General features: G+C 37.0%; 2 protein-coding genes across 4 annotated transcripts in view; both read right to left on the bottom strand.

Moving 5' to 3' along the window:
• Positions 1–13,132, bottom strand: part of LOC129279814 (succinate--hydroxymethylglutarate CoA-transferase-like) — a 25,870-nt gene extending 12,738 nt beyond the window's left edge. Inside the window, exons 1-8 of one of the 3 annotated variants that reach the window (XM_064112300.1) lie at positions 11,306–11,458; positions 9,555–9,615; positions 9,174–9,247; positions 8,817–8,902; positions 5,553–5,603; positions 3,863–3,983; positions 2,833–2,924; positions 428–571 (exon numbers count right to left, since the gene is read on the bottom strand). In XM_064112300.1, coding sequence (XP_063968370.1) covers positions 428–571; positions 2,833–2,924; positions 3,863–3,983; positions 5,553–5,603; positions 8,817–8,902; positions 9,174–9,247; positions 9,555–9,615; positions 11,306–11,372 — 696 coding nt within the window. In that variant the 5' untranslated portion in view covers positions 11,373–11,458. Of the gene's footprint in view, positions 1–427; positions 572–2,832; positions 2,925–3,862; positions 3,984–5,552; positions 5,604–8,816; positions 8,903–9,173; positions 9,248–9,554; positions 9,616–11,305; positions 11,459–13,061 lie in introns of those variants that run through there. The other 2 variants (XM_064112302.1, XM_064112301.1) reach the window with 2 other exon arrangements.
• On the bottom strand, positions 11,942–20,798 carry LOC129265564 (uncharacterized). The gene is made up of 2 exons (XM_064112298.1): positions 20,666–20,798; positions 11,942–19,731 (listed from the first exon to the last, which is right to left on the bottom strand). The coding sequence occupies exon 2, from the start codon at positions 19,362–19,364 to the stop codon at positions 13,983–13,985; it is 5,382 nt and encodes a 1,793-aa protein (XP_063968368.1). The 5' UTR covers positions 19,365–19,731; positions 20,666–20,798; the 3' UTR covers positions 11,942–13,982.
• Positions 20,799–21,538: the final 740 nt, after the last annotated feature.

Here is a 21,538-nt window from a genome sequence, read left to right on the forward strand (position 1 = left end):
TTTTGACTAATTATCTATAGTTGAAGAAAACAGTGGTTTCATGAGAAAGTCTTTAAATTCATGGTCATTAGTCACCATATTATTGTTGATATAAATGTGGTTTATTTGTATCACCTAGCACTGTGAATAAAATTTACATGTAAGCTGAAAATGATTAAATTTAAGATCATCAACATTAGGGTATTCTTTTTGCTGGGAAAAGATCTAACACTTGGATGTAATGCTAGGCTTATTTTGTCAATTTTTCAGCAATTACACATTTGCTACATTCTTTTGACAGAATTCATTATAATTTCATTGGATTCTGTTTGAACTCATTTATCAGGCACTTATATTTCATACAAGAACAAACTATTTGATGTGAACATCTTGACACACACACCCACACACATATTTTTATTCTGTAATGAATTCTCTGTAAAAATACCTGTGTTGATAAAAGATTGGTATCAATTCTCTGGCCTTCTCCTGTCTGTGTCCTGTGTAATAATGCTGCTAGAATAGCTCCTTTGGCGTAGAGACCGGTAGACAGATCTGTCATTGCTACACCAACTTTACATGGATCACCTTCCTAACAAATTAAAGGGCATACAAATCAACTGCCTTACTACACCTCACAACTACTCATATCTAGCCAGGTTAATCATCAATTATTCAACATTCTAAACAGTGGAGTCTTGTATACAGTATATAGGCCAACTTGCATTTTACCACTAATTAAAGGTCAAGTCCACCCAAGAAAATTGTTGATTTGAATCGATAGAGAAAAATCAAACAAACATAACGCTGCAAATTTCATCGAAATCGGATGTAAAATAAGAAAGTTATGACATTTTTAAGTTTCGCTTATTTTTCACAAAACAGTTAAATGCACAACTCAGCGATATGCAAATGAGAGAGTCGATGATGTCCATCACTCACTATTTCTTTTGTTTTTTATTGTTTGAATAATACAATTTTTCAATTTTTACAGATTTGACAATAAGCACCAACTTAACTAAACCATTAACTGTTAAAATAATGGTAATTCCACATGTTGAGGGAAAAATAAAAGTTTGTTTCACTTGAAAAGGAGGAGAAAATTAGACCTCACAACTACTCATATCTGGCAAGGTTAATAAGCCAGTTCACGGTTAGCTCATGATCAACTTTTCTCAAATGACCTTTGTGATTTTTCATTAGGATAAGCACTATCATTTTTAAATGTAGATGTTGCGTAAGCTTTACCGGTAGAGTATTCAAATTCTAAGAACAAAAGGCATTGTATAGACCAGGTGACTATAAAAGAATAGTACATCAGGGATAAAGTTTGGAAATCTGTTTTATTGTCTGCCTTTGGCACATTTGACTATTGTTTAGGCTACTGTTAAAAACCAGTGATTATGAAGGCTCTATTTATTACTCTTCAGCTTGGATGTGATAAAATGAATATTTTGAAAGGAACACATGAATAATCATCAAATCACAAATGTCTACGGTCAGTGAATTTGAAAGCCACCTTCATGGTTGATCTCCAATGACCTTTTTCTGCTCGTGCGCAGTTTACAACCGTGAACAGGCTTATTATCAATAATACAACATTCTATGCAGTGGAGTCTTGTAATATATAGGCCAACTTGCATTTTAACACACTAATTAATTATTCAATACATTCATACAAGTAGCAAATCAAGTACCTTTCTTCAAAAATTTTTTTTGTTTCTCTACAGAAAAAGATTTACCAGTATAGGCTACATTTATCCTCTGTATTAATAATATTTTTATCAAAAGGAATATTTTAAGACTACCTGTAGCCATTTATAACACACAGTGAATGAGAAACAGTACACTGTGTTGGTCAATTCACTCCTGATATAACCCTATCAAGGCCAGGGGGGGAGGCCCTCAAGGATTTTATGCAATATTTTCACCGCGTAATTTTTTTTTGACTGTGACGCTTGCTGACTTTTTACTTTCAAGTCTTGCGCATCTTTTGAGACCAAATTTGCGTCACCCGGGTACGCGGTTCCAAAATTAAGCAACATTTTGTAAGTGCATGTCAGACCAAAAATTGATCAAAAATGTGATTTCACTATGTGTCTTTTCATAGTGGCTCTCCTGCATACCACCTTGTTTGGTCTAAGATAAAATGTAAGAACTGGTAATGAAAGGCTGCTTGTAGGATTTTTCGTGTGAAAGTTGCAGATCTGACTTCTGACAACGCGAATCTGATTTTTGACAAGGCACCATAACTCAAGTACATTTAGTTGTAACAAGCCTTGATTTAAAATCAGAATCAATTGTTACCATATCACTGTACACCTAGGTCTATAATTGTTTACACAATCACATAAAACTACCTTTGTGAAATAATGTCTACCCTGAATAACAAGTGCATTGAAGATCGCAAATAAAGAGAGAGTAAGAAGAGAGAAGATGAGAATGAAGAAAAGAAGGAATATTAAAGAAAAAGAAATTGATTGCACAATACATAAAAAGCAAATTCTTTAACAATACTTAACCATACACTATCAAACACAATTATATTATATTCATACATGAATAAAGGCATGTCCACTATGCAAATTGAAATTTATATTTAGGATTTTGGATAATGCCTGCATTATGTTCATAACAATTATCAACACTGTAATATAGCAGTAAAAATTATCCTTACATGGACACAAATGGATAAAATATATTAACGATCTAACCAGGAAAAAAACCCCATGCATTTGGGGTGGTTTTGAGAAACCTGCGGTAGCCCATGTATACTACTTTAAAGTTAATAACATGCCCCCCCCCCCACCCCCCGCCTGTAATGTTATGGACACTTATTCTTATGAGAATTACCTCTGGTCCTGTTATATTCATCAGTCCTGCCAACCCTGCAGCGATCAGATCATATCCACCCCTCGCTGAATATGGACCAGTCTGACCATAACCTTAAAAACAACAAGACTGAGATCACTTGATGTACACACCTGGCTAGAATATAATTGAAAAGTGTGAAAAATTAATGCTTAGTTTATCTGACTAAATTGAAAACAGAAACCCAAATTATTGGCTACAACTGAAGCGAGTGGGTATAAAATTCAATCAAAGGTTATAAAATGATAAATGTATATTCATCGTAACTTCAGTCACAAAGCCCTATGGGCAAAAAATTCTTCAAAATAATTGTCTAGGGAGTATTTATCCTCTCTATGCATTCTAAGGTGAAAATAAAAAGTTTCAAGTTGATACACTTAATACACCATTTATTGACATTAACCTATCCCATGTTTTCGAGACAACCCCAACTATCCATTGTGTTGAACAAACTAACATACACCTGAGGGAAGGGGAATGGGTGCCCGGGGGGCCAATCAAATATATTGCTGCGCACACGCGTGACCAAGGAATTTCCACACACCCCCTATAACGAGTTTTTCTCTGTGTGCAAAATAATCCCCTAAACAAGTTTTTTCGCGGGCTTTATTTACACATTTTGGCCCCTAAACAAGTTGTCGCCAAAATATGACCTCGGGGAAAAAGCTTGGGAAAAAACATACCCTAAACACGTTCGGCTAGTCTTAAAAAAAAAGCTTTGGGGGAAAAAAACATACCCTAAATACGTTTGACCCCGCGATTGACCATTAACCAGTCTTTCAAAACCACCCTTTTTCTTAAAAATCAGAGTTGTTGATACCCTTAACGAGTCCACGCGCGGACCGCGTCCAAAACTGAAAAAACACCCCTTTAAATGCGTTTTTTTGGTCACGCGGGTGTACAGCAATATATTTGACTGGCCCCCCCGGGAATGGGTGTCCCCTAGACAAAGTTGACAATTGCAAAGTGAAAAATAAAAAGAGTGAAAATGCCCTGTCTGATTGGATCTGACCTGTAATAGTGCAGTAGATTAGACCAGGGTTGGTTTCTTTCAAGGTTTCATACCCTAAACCAAGTTCCTCTAGTTTTCCAGGAATGTAATTCTCCAGGACTACATCACTAGACGCAATCAGCTGGAAGAAAATAATCAAAAGTTATTTCTGCTTAACCCTACTACTCCCAGGGTATCTTGATTCTTGTCAATACCAGGTGGGGGGGGGGGGCTCCCCATAATTAAGATCTTGGCTGCAGATCACACGAACGCTTCAATGAATATTTGCACGAAGATAGAGTATGATTTAATCTATGTGGTTGCATACATGTAGGTTAATCTCCCTTAATTAATATAATTCCTTTTATATTAATTATACGTATTCATGAAATCATTTAATTTTTAGCTCTAATTGACTAAATAAAGCTCCTAGAATGCTAATTTCTGGTGTAAATATTTTCATAGCATTCCTAAGAATTATAATTGGAAAAAATTCCACGATCAAAATCAATTTTCAATTTATTTTTCTTATGTATTTCTTTATAGTTTTCTGTTCTTTTTTTTTTTTGAAAAACATTGTCAGTCACATTATTTTGGTCATAAATAGCATCAAATTATAAAATGACTGTTGTCATTGAAAGCAAAAATGCTCACTCATTTTTTACTTTTAGCTAAAAATGCATTTTTTATTGACTTTGTATATGAAATCATGTTTTTGAGCAAATTTGGGTCTGATATGCACTTAAATAATATTGTGTAATTTCGTAACCACATACCCGGGTGTCACAAATTCAGTCCAAGAAATTGCGCGAGAGTAAAATTTCAGCAAGTGACGTGGGCAAAAATTCTGTGCAGCAGATTTATCGTGAAAACTGTAGAAGGGGGGGCATTATACCCACCCCCGGAGTATTGGGTTAAATCTAAATTAATATCATTACAACAAAAATGAATCCATAACCAAAATCTTTGAAATCATCTTAAACCGTCAATATATTGTAAATCAAGATATGGCATAACTGAATTTTGTGAAATCATAAAATCTAAGCAAAATAATAATCACACTAGTTAACACAGATATGCACAAGTAGGACAGTAGATTATTATTTTGTTTGGAAAGAGTCCTGACATCGGACTGGTCTGCCATGATTCTTATTGTAATTCCTCAGCAATTATTATGCACATACATGCATGTATTGTTTATTCATACATTCAAGGTCTTCATTAAGTTGTATTCTGTTCAAACTCATTTTGAGATCCTTACCACTGGCATTGACGTTTAAGGTAATGTGTAGTATTCATAAAGGTGACACTGACTAATAATTTGAGGACTGTTGGCAAATAACGAGGCATTATTTAATATTGCTTTTCATATAAATGTAATTAGCACAAATGATTGGGGAAGAAATAACCAGGCCAGGATAGACATCCTTTGTTCTTAATGAAGCTCTATGACATACAGGTAAAAAAAAAAAATCAAAATTCGTTGACAAAAGAATAAGAAGAAGTATGCTTTTACATAATCCAACAATGTTTAATGTCTGGGTATATATTAAACCTCATTCAAAGAGCAAAACAGAATTGAAATTAAACAATAAGATAATTGCTAAGAAGAAATTGAGAACAGACATCATATATCAAACCCAGTTTGGCCAATTCGAGCTGGATACGATGTTTGACAGTTTTTCGAGGAGAGAAGTTTACGCTTACATACCTTTTTTACAACTTCAATTCCTTTTGGATGTTTGAGATTTACGGCAAGACTCTGTTGGGTGAAAAATAAAAATATTTGTTGCAGGAAATTACAACCAGTTTGAGACAGTAATGAAAATAAAGGGGAAAAAAAAAGAAATATCATAGAGGTACCCTGATAGACATTTCAATTCAGAATTACAAAGGAACACAATAACATTACAAGTGGAATGCCTCTGGCCGTCTCACCTGCATCACGTGATTCAATATAGCAGCAGTGCTGATTTTGAAAACTACTATAACTCGCACAAGATGTTCAGTGATACTTGGTTACTCTTATTTCCACGTTTTATGAACTAGATCCATAAACTTTAAGAGTTATGATGGTAATTCTACAGATACCCCCAATTCGGCCAAAGTTCATTGACCCTAAATGACCTTTGACCTTGGTCATGTGACGTGAAACTCATGCAGGATGTTCAGTGATACTTGATTAACCTTATGTATAAGTTTCATGAACTAGGTCCATATATTTTCTAAGTTATGATGGTAATTCAACAGATACCCCCATTATGGCCAAAGTTCATTGACCTTTGACCTTGGTCATGTGACCTAAAATGCGCAAAGGATGTTCAGTGATACTTGATTACTCTTATGTCCAAGTTTTATGAACTAGACCAACACACTTTCAAAGTTATGGCGGTAATTCAACAAATACCCCAATTTGACCAAAGTTCATTGACCCTAGATGACCTTTGACCTTGATCATGTGACCTGAAACTTGCACAGGATGTTCAGTAATACTTGATTACTATTATGTCCAAGTTTCATGAATCAGATCCATAAACTTTTAAAGTTATGATGGTAATTCTACAGATACCCCCAATTCGGCCAAAGTTCATTGACCCTAAATGACCTTTGACCTTGGTCATGTGACGTGAAACTCATGCAGGATGTTCAGTGATACTTGATTAACCTTATGTATAAGTTTCATGAACTAGGTCCATATATTTTCTAAGTTATGATGACATTTCAAAAACTTAACCTTAGGTTAAGATTTTGATGTTGATTCCCCCAACATGGTCTAAGTTCATTGACCCTAAATGACCTTTGACCTTGGTCATGTGACATGAAACTCAGGCAGGATGTTCAGTAATACTTGATTTACCTTATGGCCAAGTTTCATGAACTAGGTCCATATACTTTCTAAGTTATGCTGTCATTTCAAAAACTTAACCTCAGGTTAAGATTTGGTGTTGACGCCGCCGCCGCCGTCGGAAAAGCGGCGTCTATAATCTCACTCTGCTATGCAGGTGAGACAAAAACAGTATAAATGCGACTCATCTGACTGGCTAATTACCTTTTTCATAGCTTCATACATGATCTCCTTTCCCCCTATATTTAGTCAGTGTATTAATATGCTTTTCAGTTTCGTGCGTTAGATTTTTCTCCTAGTTTCAATAACTAAAACTAGCATATCAATGATGTGGAGCTCATCCGGCATCTCGCAACAAAATTTAACACAAGTTTAATTCAGCCCAGTTGACACTGTAGTGAATTATATTGGTGACATAAATTGAGGATATATAATTGAAATTGATGAAGAAATGACATAGAAGCAATTTTTGTGATCTATGAATTAATTTCATATAAGCATAAATAATTTTCTAGTCAAAATTTCTTAACTCTGTGTAGAACCTTTGTGAACCTCATGTAGCTCTCAGATGAAACAAAAAATAATCAAAATCAATCAACAAATAAATTTATAAGTAATTTTTGTGAGTTTTGAAAATAGATGAGTAAATTAGCATATTTACTGAGTTTCAAAATTCTGTGTTGAAATTTTGTATCATCACCTCGAGCTATCTTATAAAGCAAACAAAATTGAAATTGATCAACAAATGAAGAAGAAAAAACATTTTTTGTGATTTATGAATAAATTTTGCATAAATTAGCATAAATAATTTTCTAGACCAAATTCAAAATTTTGTGTACAAGTTTGGTGAACCTCATGTAGCTCTACCAGATGGAAGAAAAAAAATCAAAATCTGTCAACAAATAAAAAAGAGGCATTTTCTGTGATTAATGAATAAATTTCGCATACAGTAAATTGACAAATAATTTTCTACTGAAAATTTCAAAATTCTGTGTAGAAGTTTGGTGAACCTCATAAAGCTCTACCAGATGGAAGAAAAAAAATCAAAATCGGTCAACAAATAAAGAAGAAGCATTTTATGTTAATTTGTAAAAATATGCATAAATTAGCATAAAAATTGTTCTGGTCAAAATGTCAAAATTCTGTGTAGAAGTTTGGTGAACCTCATAAAGCTCTACCAGATGGAAGAAAAAAAAATCAAAATCGGTCAACAAATAAAGAATTAAGAAGCATTTTATGTTAATTTTTTTAAAATATGCATAAATTAGCATTAAAATTGTTCTGGTCAAAATGGCAAAATTCTGTGTAGAAGTTTGGTGAACCTCATAAAGCTCTACCAGATGGAAGAAAAAAAAATCAAAATCGGTCAACAAATAAAGAAGAAGCATTTTATGTTAATTTTTCAAAAATATGCATAAATTTCGCATAAATTAGCATTAAAATTGTTCTGGTCAAAATGTCAAAATTCTGTGTAGAAGTTTAGTGAACCTCATAAAGCTTTACCAGATGGAAGAAAAAAAAATCAAAATCGGTCAACAAATAAAGAAGAAGCATTTTATGTTAATTTTTTTAAAATATGCATAAATTTCGCATAAATTAGCATTAAAATTGTTCTGGTCAAAATGTCAAAATTCTGTGTAGAAGTTTGGAGAACCTCATAAAGTTCTACCAGATTGAAGCAAAAAATTCAAAATCGGTCAACAAATAAAGAAGAAGCATTTTTAGTGAATTTTGAAAAATGCACATAAATTAGCATATTTAATGAATTTCAAAATTCTGTGTAGAAGTTTTGAATCCCCCACCTAGTGCTATCATATAAAGCAAACAGAATTGAAATTGGACTTGACATGGTGAAGAAGAAGCATTTTGAAATTGTGAACGGACAACAGACGCCAGGCGACGGATGCCACGGCATAAGCTCATTTGGCCCTTCGGGCCGGATGAGCTAAAAACTGTGATAAAGTTAAAAAAAGGAGTGATTATTTTGTTAACAGTACTAGGTAAGTATGTGAGTAAGCAAGTAAATAAGTAAGTAAGGAAGTCAGTAAGTGAGCGAGAAAGTGAGGGAGTAAGTAAGAGAATAAATAAGTGAGTAGATAAAAGTGAGACAAATCACAATTTGTACCATACCTTTTTATTTCTATTGACTGACAGAAAATAGCAGCTTTCTCCATTGATGAATGGAGGACCCCAGTGTCTTGTTTCATCTCCTGTACCTAGTCATTTAGAGAGTAATTAATAAAAATAAAGAGTAGTCATATGGTATTCATTTTGAAAAGAAAGTAGCTGTATTGTAAACTCCACTTTATCTTGAACATAACAATGTGTAATCAACCTGATTTTTTTTTACAATGAATCGTTCTTGTCAATTAACACTTGATGTCCCTTATAATAACCTAGTCATGATATTTGTATTTGTTTATAATACTAATGTCATGAAATTCATACAATTTTATTTCTAGAATTATAATAATACTCAGTTTTTACCTGGTCTTTCTATCTTGATAACTTCTGCCCCAAGATCTCCTAATAACATAGAACAGAATGGTCCTGCTAAAACTCTACAAAACAAATCAAAGAATAGAAATATAACATTAGCTATCTCAAAGTCTAGATGTAAACCCTTAAAGATTTATCTCCCCCTCCCTTACCTTTAATTTCATTAGGAACAGATGAATTCTGAAACAATTAACACAACTGATCAAATTTCACACAAAAAATCCTGTTCAGAGAGTTTTATATGAAAAAGGTATGATTAAATTGTTTATTTTTCTATGACTTTGCTTAATAAAACCACACACTTGTGAAACAATGGATAGAGTGCACAATAAAATCAACACTAAAATTAAATATAAGTAAATGTTTTACCTTGATAGATCAACTACTCTGATACCAGTTAGTGGTGATGAAACAGATGATAGACATCTCACTGTAACAAGAAAATTGAGAAAGAACACTGTTCACTATCAAGGCTCTTATTATCAATCACCTCATAAACTTCTTACACTAGTAAAAGGGATTTTCTGACAACTTTGTGAAGGCTATTCTAACACTAACAGCCCTTTCACACGGTAAAAAATTGTAATTTGAATGATGATTCCAGTGAAAAATATGGCAAATGACGGATCTTTAGCATGTGTGAAACCAAACTACATGTAGAATCACGAACGCTAATCACAATCACAAATTCAAATTCTACTCTGGAGGTGAATTCCAGTTAAGTTTCACTCAAATTACAGGATTAATTTACCGTGTGAAAAGTCTGATGATTCTAAAGACGAATTGCAATCATCATTACGATGATTCAAGATTCACATGCGAAAAGGCCCTAAGCCAAATTTGAACGTCAATCTCCAGATTTTAATTGGCCAAGGCATTCAGTCAAAGTACATTTGAAAACTGGTTGGAAATAAAGTTTCAAAATCTAAACTATACATGCTTCAGAAATTAATGATTCTGCAAGTTGAATTTAATAAGGACATGTAAGGAAATTGTAAGCATACATGTATTTTAAGTTAACGGCAGTATATACCGCCACATATGTGTGTCTGTAACATAGTAGAGCCATATGAATATTTTGTAGGGCTTGCATCTGAGAATATACCATGCATGTGCCTGTAAGAAATTTTCATTAGTTTATTCAACCCCAGATAACCTTTGACCATTGCCCAATAACCTGAAATTCCATTCATCCATTTAATTCCATTCATCAATTTGCTGATACTTGATAACCATTACATGAAAGATAATACTGAATAGGAACTAAGAACAATTTTCACAGTGAGATGGGATTCATTGAAAAGATATTAGTCTTTGTAGACAAAATTCTATTTATATTGTAAAGTTTTCTTCAATATTATTTTTCTGTAATGCTTGGAGAGTAGGCCCTAGGCCTACTCATATAAAATGACTTATTTAATGTAAACATTGACTTCTTCTAAGTTCTAGCCGTTTCAGGGCTAAAACTATCATAGCCAATGCAGAGGATATGAAGAGGTGTAATCCTGCATTTTTTTACACTGAGCAATTTTCTTCGTAGAATCAGGCAGTGGCATTGGTTTTTATTTGTTTTATCTTTGGACTCTTGAGCCATTTTGAGCATAGATATGAAGGTTTATCACTCCACTTGGAATTAATGTTTTCAGTTGTGACATTCTGTTGGAGAAAAGTGCTGTCACTTTGTAATATAACGTTGTGTAGCTCTAACAACAATTCCAAAGGTGTAAGATGCCAAGAGGCAAGAAGGTAATAAAGAGCCTGAGGAAAAGAAGTTCCGCTTAAATAATTAGTTTAAGTTCTGTCGAGTCATAACTCATATCAAAGCTTTGAACCCATAACTGTTAGACCAAAAAGGGTATAATAACAGCCTTATAAAAGGTCAAAAGGCTTTTGGTGACATGTTTCTATATAATTCATACCTTAAGTGTTAGATTTGACTGTCAACAAATATAAATGTCAATATTAATTAATTCTCACAAGTCAGTCAAATTATTCCAACATCAATCTCAATGTGTGGGACACAACATTAACTTTTAAGTAAACAGAACCGTAATGACGTTATCGTTACTTTCTTTCCCGAACTAAAACTCAGATCTACTGTTTCAAAGAATTATACTTACAATTAAACATCCTCGTCAAAAAGAATGTCTTACTGCTACTTCGCATTAAATTTCCTGTAAAATTCATTTTAACGTTAAACGTCTTTTCACATTTCGGAAATTCAGACTCATTCAGATTGTAAATGTATACATTTGGGCGGGGCTAGAGGGATAGGGGCGTGGCCACTGTAACTGATGCGATGGGACAGAAAGTGTAGGTAAACTTTTTGGTTTCATCATGCAATGTTGTGGGGAAAAACAGTATTAAAGGGGGCAGGTCTGTGCACCTAACAATTTAACTCAAGATTAAACGTGATACATATGTTTATTTCACACAAAATCAGTTGTTCCTTTGGTGAAAATTTTGAGAGCCGGTGTAGCGGCGTACGGTTCCACCGGCGGATACCGTATCCGCCGGTGGATATCGTTCTAAATGGCCGATATCGTTTTTAATCGGAACCATATGCCTGGGAAGTCATAAAAATTTTCAGGAATACTTTCTCTCTTTTTTTTTTTAATGACAATTCGTCTGATGGTTGAATGGTGTGGTCGTTAACTGATGAATGTGTAGTTGCAGAATCAAACCCCAGAATCGACAAAGTTCAAACGCACATCAGCAACGACACCCGACGACAAAGAATAAATCCAAGCAACGCCTTGTACAGTTGAATGAACGTTTATTCTCAATATATACATGCACCTTGTGTGCGACGTATCATAAGCGGGTGTATGGGTGTGGTCAATCGTGTGAGCGTGAGAACATGTGTGTGTGTGTACGTGCGTGTTTGTGTCACAATGCGTGCATGTTTCACAATACGTGCATGTTTCACAATACGTGGTTTACTGCAAGAGACAGACAAGAAAATATATACATATTTACAATAACATCATGACACGAAGGGCAGGATGCAAATAAAATATAGTAAATCAATAAAATACATAGTGCAAAATGATAAATAGATAAATCTACATTATAAGGTCTAAAATCAAGACTAACTCTGTGCTTCTATGTCATAGATTCTCAATAGAATGTATCTAAGGTCTTTAAAGTTTTAACAATGTAAACCTTCTCAGAATCTGTTATTTTTGTGTACTTTATGAGGTCATAAATAAACAGAAGAAATAAAAACATTATTATATTATATGTTTCGTTCATATTGTAAGAACAGTTATCAAAAATTATTGATCGAATTTGACTCAAACTCTAATTGAATGTAATTAATTGTAATTTGCTTGCATTTATCAGCAGTTGATATATATATATACAGATATAATTATTTAGTGAACAGTCCAGATATGATTAATTATCTTGAACTAATGAAATAATAATAATGATATTAACTCAGGTATAAACTTAATAATATAAATGTATATGATAAGGAAGTAATCATAAACTGTATTTGTACCATGTGTGCACAACATCAAATATACGTATTTGTTGCAAAAAGAAATCATAATGAATAAGTGAATAAGTAAATAAAATACTTGGTCATAGTTAACCTTTCAATAAACGTGGAATACACCTGTATAACTCAAATTAGGTTCATAGTTTTGTCAGCATCTCTCACTTCACTATGCTTGCTACAGACAGTATAATACAATATGCATATAGTTCAGTACTGTAAAGAGAATCATGAAAACTATTCGCCATGCCAATTTTCAGGCATGAATTTAGACAGAAAATTACACAAACTTTGAATACTTATACAACAAAATATATATATGATCATAACAGCAATAATGTATTCTACAAAGTTATACAAGTTTTGTAACTTACCAACTTTTGGCTCTCTGGGATTTTGACAACTTTCCTCAGGACATAACTTGAAAATGTTTCTTAAATGTTGAGATCTTAATGGCAAGCACACCAGTACAGCATGTGTGTCTATGATCTTGACTTCTATTCAATTGAGGCTTTGTTTTACATACCCCACTCCACGCCCAAGCTTATCCCCAAGGTGGATGGTCAAAATCAAGAAACAAAGGACTCTCTATTGACCAAAGTGATTTTCATGGACTTAGTGCGCTTGGGTTGGTCAAGCAGGTATACCACTGCACATACTAACCATAAACATTACATTACATTACAGTAATGTATAAGTGGACAGGAAGTATACAGAGAGAAGGAAAGAGAGAGAGAGAGATAGGGCGAGGGGTGCATTACTAATGCAAGATATATACTTAAACATATTCAATTATACATAAAAACATGGACTACGACAGAAGTTATAACTGGTTACATGAAGTATTAACCAACAAACTAAATTTTATCATAAATTTGATAACTTTATTAAATCTGCCGCAACATGCCCGGCCCCAAATGAGGCTCTATACCAAAGACTCATTTCGAATATTATTATAAATGCGGCAGTTAATTCAATGAAGATCAAGCATAATAAACTATAAAATAATTCCTTATTGAATTATCATATAAAATTTGAAGTTAAGACTCTGACGAAGGAAATAAAGATAACCAATGAATTAATCTTCGTTGACGTAACTCCCCTTTTCAACAATCCTGTGTGCAAATAAAGTGATTGATTTAGGACTTATCAAGTATTGCTTACCACTGCCAATGAGCTGCCATTTCAATATAAATTATTGCCGAAATATTAAAATCTAAATAGGATAAGCACAGACGACAAAGTGAATGATGGTTGAATGCGATAATTAAATTTGCAGCACAGATTATGGTTATTTATTTCGCAGCTTCTAGCAAGCACAATTTTGAGATAGGCCTCTTGTACTGATTAGGCCCAATGCGCACCTCTACTTGTCGCACGCGTCCATGTTTGTCGGGGTAGGTGTCACATATCCGACCAAGTGGCCACTTACCTCGTGGGAGACTGTCATCAGCCATGAGGACCAGATCATCAGTTTTGAAGTTAATTTCTTCCTTTGTCCATTTTTGGCGCTGTTGGAGAATGGGGAGGTATTCCCTGACCCATCTTCTCCAGAATTGGTCCGCCAAGTATTGGACCTGCCTCCATCTTCGTCGTAGAAGGCAGTCTTCCTTTGTGAAGATGCCTGGAGGCACTGTCAGGTTCCTGTGGTATAACAGGAGATGGTTGGGAGTGAGGGGCTCCAGATCATTTGAATCTGAAGTCAGAGGAGTTAGAGGTCTTGAATTCAAGATTGCCTCCACTTCAGACATCATAGTGATGAAACCCTCATCCGTCAATGTTTGATTCTTCAGAAGGATTCCTAAAATCCTTCTGACTGATCGAATGACGCGCTCCCAGATGCCGCCCATGTGGCTGGCACCTGGAGGGTTGAATTTCCAGTCGATTCCTCGTTGGGCTAGGTATCTGTTTACTTTCTTGGAGTTGACTTGGGCCAAGTTTTCTTTTAGCTCGCGTTGAGCACCTCGGAAGTTTGAGCCGTTATCACTCCAGATTTTCGCCGGCTGGCCTCTTCGATTAATGAACCTCCGGAGAGCATTGATGAATGTGTCTGTTTCGAGTGAATTGGCTACTTCAAGATGCACAGCCCTTGTAGCCATGCATGTGAAGATACAGCCATACCTCTTCACATGGGATCTACCTTGCTTGACGAAGAAGGGACCAAAGAAGTCCACACCTGAATTGTGGAATACAGGTGTCCCTGGTGTTACCCTTTCCTTTGGTAGATCTGCCATGAACTGGGTGCCGCGAGGTACATTCCTCCTCTTGCACTGAAGGCAATGGCCCAGAATCCTTCTGACTTCTGCGCCTCCCTTTAAGATCCAATATTTGGACCTAATCGATGCCCATGTCATCCCTGCACCAGAATGACCCACTTGCTTGTGGTGGTGCTCTATTAGCAACCGTGTCACATGGTGATGATTTGGCAAGATGAGAGGATGTTTGGCCTCGTCCCCAATCGGAGCTCTGTCAAGTCTCCCTCCTACTCTTAACATCCCATCCTTGATAATGGGATTCAGCTTCCTGAGAGAAGTCTTTGATGATGATGATCCATTAAAGGCAGATGGGAAGACCTGCCTTTGTACATGCTGAATGAGTGCTCGTTCAGCTTTCTTCAACTCATGGACTGTCAAATCACCAGTCGATGAGAACGAGTCGTCTTTCTTGACTCGGGAATGAAGATGATCCTTGACTCGCAAGATCCACGCAACTGCCCTCTTCAGGCGGTCCCATGTTGAGTACCTGTCAATCAATGGATCAATGACTTTGTCCTCAGCAGTAATCGTGAAGACATTCTTCTTGACTTCAGGATCTTCTCCTGATAGTTCGCCATCCAGTGAACTCTTCCTTGATTCAGGAGAAATGGGGCACCTCGGCCACTCAGATTCACCTTTCTTCAGGAAGGCTGGGCCATCCACCCATCGAGACAACATTGTTGCTGGAACTCCTCTGGAACCATCATCAGCGGGGTTATTCCTTGTATCAACATACTTCCACTGATCCCTGCTGGTGCATTCTTGGATCCTGGCCACCCTGTTGGCAACAAAGGTTTGAAATCGCCTGCTCTCGTTTGAAATGTAACGAAGAACAGCGGTGGAATCGGTCCAGAAGGTGAAACTGTTGAGAGGGATCCCAATCTCTCTTTCAATGGTCTTGGCGAGTTTGACTGCGAGGACAGCAGCAGATAGTTCAAGCCTTGGAATTGTCATTTTCTTGATTGGGCTTAACCTTGTTTTACCCATAACAAATGTGACATGAACCTTGCTGCCCTCTGTGACACGCAAGTAGGCACATGCTGCATATGCCCTCTCTGAGGCATCAGAGAACACATGTAAGTGGTACTCTGGACTTTCGAAGTTGTCTGGCTTGTAGCATCTAGCAATCTTCACTGAAGACAAATCTGGCAATTGAGCCTGCCACGAGTCCCATTCCTTGGATTGTTCATCTGCAACCTGCTCATCCCATCCAAGTCCCCTTGCACACAGATCCTGTAGAAGGATCTTGGCATTGACAGTGAAGGGGGCCACGAACCCGAGTGGGTCATAAAGGGAACTCGTGGCAGAAAGGATACCTCGTCTTGTGTGAGGTACGTCCTTGGTTGAAACCCTAAATTGGAAGGCATCGGTCTCCATATCCCACAGAACTCCCAGTGTCCTCTCTGTAGGCATGTGGTCATTACCTAAATCTAGATCCACGATGGATGCAGCGCGTTCAGATTGAGGCAAGTCTGACAGGACGTCTATGTCGTTGCTGACCCATTTAGTTAGCCTGAAGCCACCACGCTGCAATAACTCTCTCAACTGAGATACCAATCTTCTTCCATCTTCCTTTGAAGCAACAGACTTGAGACAGTCATCGACGTAAAAGTTGTCTCTGACTGTCTGACAAGCATCGGGATTGAAATCATCCTTGTTGTCTTCGACTGTCCTCCTAAGGGCAAATGTTGCACAGCTAGGAGAGGACGTGGCACCAAACAAATGCACCAGCATTTGATATTCCTTTGGTTCCTTGGATAAATCACCATCTGGCCACCAAAGAAATCTAAGGGCATCAACATCAGAAGGTGTCACCTTGACCTGATGAAACATGCCCTCAATGTCAGCGACTAGTGCTATCTTCTCCTGGCGGAATCTCATAAGCACACCTATAAGCTTGTTTGTTAGGTCTGAACCACTTAGCAGCTGATTATTCAAGGAGATTCCTTGAAACTTCGCTGCACAATCAAACACAACCCTCACCTTTTCAGGCTTCATAGGGTGTGTCACAGGATGGTGTGGCAGATACCACAAAGGGAAGTTTTGCTCAGAGTTGTTTGTCACCTCTTGAGCATGGCCTTTAGACAAGTACTCCTTCATTGTCTTTGAGTACTTCATATGGAGATTCTCGTCTCGCTGAAGTCTTCTCTTTAGAGACTTGAGACGAGACTCTGCCAGCCATTTGTTGTTTGGAAGATTAGGAGGTTGGCGTCGCCATGGCAGCCCCAACTGATAATGTCCATCAGTCAATGTGACTGAGTCTTCCATCATCATCTTTGCCCTCCGATCCTCAGTGGACTCAGCAGGTAGATCTGCTTCATCTCCTGGCATCTTATCCATCTGCCAGAACCTTTCCAGTTGAAACTGTAGATGGCTGTCAACGGTCATATTATTGACCGAGCCATTTCTAGGTGTGAACCTAGAACTTGTTGGTCCCATTACAGTCCATCCAAGTGGTGACCGGATTGCATAGGGCTCCTTCCTCCTACCTCTTCGCTCTTCCTCTACCCAAAATGCTTCAGGGACATCGGAGCCAATAAGTAACCTTATGTCACTCTCAGCTACATTTGGGAGTTCTATTCCCTGAAGATGTGGCCATTTGTCCACGTCTTCTTGAACCGGGATACTCTGACGTGATGTTGGTAACCTATCGACAGTCCATAGAGAAGGAATTTCCAACTCTACATCGCCATTGAGGCTCTGTATGGACAAAGACACCTCCATCCCCTTCTGAGATGAAGCAGTATTCACAGTTGTCAGCTTGAAGGAGGTGTTCCTACCGACCACCCCAAGTTCATGTATGAGACCATGCTCACAGAGCGATACGTCACTCCCGTTATCAAGGAGTGCCCATGTCGAAACGCCTTTATCTCCATTAACAACTCTGACAGGAACTACTCTTAAGGAGACTGCCCTCCTGCCGCCAACCGCATGAGAGCTACCTTCATTCGACTTACCGGCCCTAGGTGTCAGCTCCCCTTGTTCAGGATCCTTATCCTCCTTTGGCTGGAGGTCAAGATGGATTAGGGTGTGATGCTTCTTGCCGCATCCTTCTTTCCTGCAAACGCCCTTGTTTTTACACTCCCTTGCTGCATGGGACGGTTTCAAGCAATTGAAGCACAGCTTCTTCTGTTTTACAAGAGCGTGTCTCTCCTTTGATGATTTCCTTTTGAAGTCATCGCAGTTTCCTAATCCATGCCCAGTCATACTGCAGCAAGGGCACTTAGCAGTTTGGGCTTCTTTTGCAGTGCTAAAAACTGCACCACTTCTTGGTTTGGTTGAGGATTTTGCTGGCTGCTGTTTACCAGGCTGACCCCTGCCAATGTGCTTACCAAAGACATTGCTGGCCACCTTCGCAGCCTGTTCCACAAAATCAGTCATATGACTGAAATTTGGGATGACGGCCTGTTCCATAAGTGAGTGGGCCTTCGATGCCCACTGTCCTTGTAAGTGAATAGGTAAGAGCTCCTGTATCTTGAGTAAGGTTTCTGTCGTACTCATGTCTGCAGTGTACCCTAACTGAGATGTTGTGATCTGGCACCTTCTCATGTCCCTTGCCAGATCCCACAAGGCTTGGCTGTCACTAGATCGTATATGTGACCGTTTTAAAACTCTTTCAACATGAGCGCGGGCGACAATATAGTTGCGACCAAATTGATCATGAAGAATTAGCTTCGCACGCGCATATCCTGCACTTGGTTCCAGAAGGATGCAGTTTTCTATGGCATCGCGCGCCTTACCTGTACAGAACTGTATGAGATAATTTAAGCGCATCCTATCATCATTCACCTTATCCCCTATGTTCACCTCAAAGGTATTCATGAATTTCCAGTAATCGACTGGATTGCCAGAAAAGGGTTGAATATCTGGTTTTGGCAAACTCATAGCCATAGCAAGCATATTTGCAATTCCTAGATCACTCACCTTATTTGCTTGACCTTTCTTGTCCCCATCATGGCCTGCCTGCTCCTTCTGAGCACCTGCCACAACCTTGTCTGTATTGGGGATAAAATCATTTGCATTCACATTCAATACATTTTCCTTGCCCCCTTCAGGAGTTTGTGCCTGTTGGTTGCACCATGCCTGCGTTCTGTTATCTATGTCAGGCTCAGGCATTCCCGAAAGAGGCAAATTTCTGTTACCTTCTAATACATATTGTTCATTTTCGGCCTCTTGCCACAATGCCGCTTCAGCCCTGGCGTTCTCCAGTTCGTTTTCCGCTTTCATTTTATCCATTTCCTCTTTCAGTTCGAATTCCTTTTTCCTAAGTTCTTGTTGTTTGAGCAATTGTTCTTGTCTTTTCCTTGCGAGCTCCTCCTTTATTCTTGCTTCCCGCAGCCTTGTGCTGGCGGTTGTACTGGCCCTTGATGTTGCCTTCGATGATGTCGACCTTGTGTCGTCCTTCTCGGCAGCGACGTCCATTTTAAGATCCGCGTTCCTTCACACCTTGATACACACAGTCGAAGACGTCCGAAGTTATGTGAAGACGTCCAAGAGTTGTAAACTTTGAGATGTAGTTGCAGAATCAAACCCCAGAATCGACAAAGTTCAAACGCACATCAGCAACGACACCCGACGACAAAGAATAAATCCAAGCAACGCCTTGTACAGTTGAATGAACGTTTATTCTCAATATATACATGCACCTTGTGTGCGACGTATCATAAGCGGGTGTATGGGTGTGGTCAATCGTGTGAGCGTGAGAACATGTGTGTGTGTGTACGTGCGTGTTTGTGTCACAATGCGTGCATGTTTCACAATACGTGCATGTTTCACAATACGTGGTTTACTGCAAGAGACAGACAAGAAAATATATACATATTTACAATAACATCATGACACGAAGGGCAGGATGCAAATAAAATATAGTAAATCAATAAAATACATAGTGCAAAATGATAAATAGATAAATCTACATTATAAGGTCTAAAATCAAGACTAACTCTGTGCTTCTATGTCATAGATTCTCAATAGAATGTATCTAAGGTCTTTAAAGTTTTAACAATGTAAACCTTCTCAGAATCTGTTATTTTTGTGTACTTTATGAGGTCATAAATAAACAGAAGAAATAAAAACATTATTATATTATATGTTTCGTTCATATTGTAAGAACAGTTATCAAAAATTATTGATCGAATTTGACTCAAACTCTAATTGAATGTAATTAATTGTAATTTGCTTGCATTTATCAGCAGTTGATATATATATATACAGATATAATTATTTAGTGAACAGTCCAGATATGATTAATTATCTTGAACTAATGAAATAATAATAATGATATTAACTCAGGTATAAACTTAATAATATAAATGTATATGATAAGGAAGTAATCATAAACTGTATTTGTACCATGTGTGCACAACATCAAATATACGTATTTGTTGCAAAAAGAAATCATAATGAATAAGTGAATAAGTAAATAAAATACTTGGTCATAGTTAACCTTTCAATAAACGTGGAATACACCTGTATAACTCAAATTAGGTTCATAGTTTTGTCAGCATCTCTCACTTCACTATGCTTGCTACAGACAGTATAATACAATATGCATATAGTTCAGTACTGTAAAGAGAATCATGAAAACTATTCGCCATGCCAATTTTCAGGCATGAATTTAGACAGAAAATTACACAAACTTTGAATACTTATACAACAAAATATATATATGATCATAACAGCAATAATGTATTCTACAAAGTTATACAAGTTTTGTAACTTACCAACTTTTGGCTCTCTGGGATTTTGACAACTTTCCTCAGGACATAACTTGAAAATGTTTCTTAAATGTTGAGATCTTAATGGCAAGCACACCAGTACAGCATGTGTGTCTATGATCTTGACTTCTATTCAATTGAGGCTTTGTTTTACATACCCCACTCCACGCCCAAGCTTATCCCCAAGGTGGATGGTCAAAATCAAGAAACAAAGGACTCTCTATTGACCAAAGTGATTTTCATGGACTTAGTGCGCTTGGGTTGGTCAAGCAGGTATACCACTGCACATACTAACCATAAACATTACATTACATTACAGTAATGTATAAGTGGACAGGAAGTATACAGAGAGAAGGAAAGAGAGAGAGAGAGATAGGGCGAGGGGTGCATTACTAATGCAAGATATATACTTAAACATATTCAATTATACATAAAAACATTGACTACGACAGAAGTTATAACTGGTTACATGAAGTATTAACCAACAAACTAAATTTTATCATAAATTTGATAACTTTATTAAATCTGCCGCAACAGAATGCACTTTAATTATATGGGTCTGTTTTGAACCAAGACTGCCTTCTGATTATTTCTGACCAATCGGTTTTAAGATTATTTTCAAATTGTTGGGAATAACAACATTGTTTAAAAAATGCACTATAGATGAATGCACATCAATTGTACGAGTCTATTTGGTCCAAAACTGCCTCCTGCCTCCTGATCATTTCTGACCATTCAGTCTTGAAATTTAAATTGTTAGGCATATTGTTTAAAAGAATGTACTGACAAAAGAAAAAAAAGACAGATTCATTGATGACAAGGGTCTGTATATTGATATCGAATTCAAACGATTTTGTCGTGTGTAATCCTGAATGTTAT

This window comes from Lytechinus pictus, chromosome 17 (genome assembly GCF_037042905.1).
Source record: "Lytechinus pictus isolate F3 Inbred chromosome 17, Lp3.0, whole genome shotgun sequence".
In the NCBI taxonomy this organism is placed as follows: domain Eukaryota; kingdom Metazoa; phylum Echinodermata; class Echinoidea; order Temnopleuroida; family Toxopneustidae; genus Lytechinus; species Lytechinus pictus.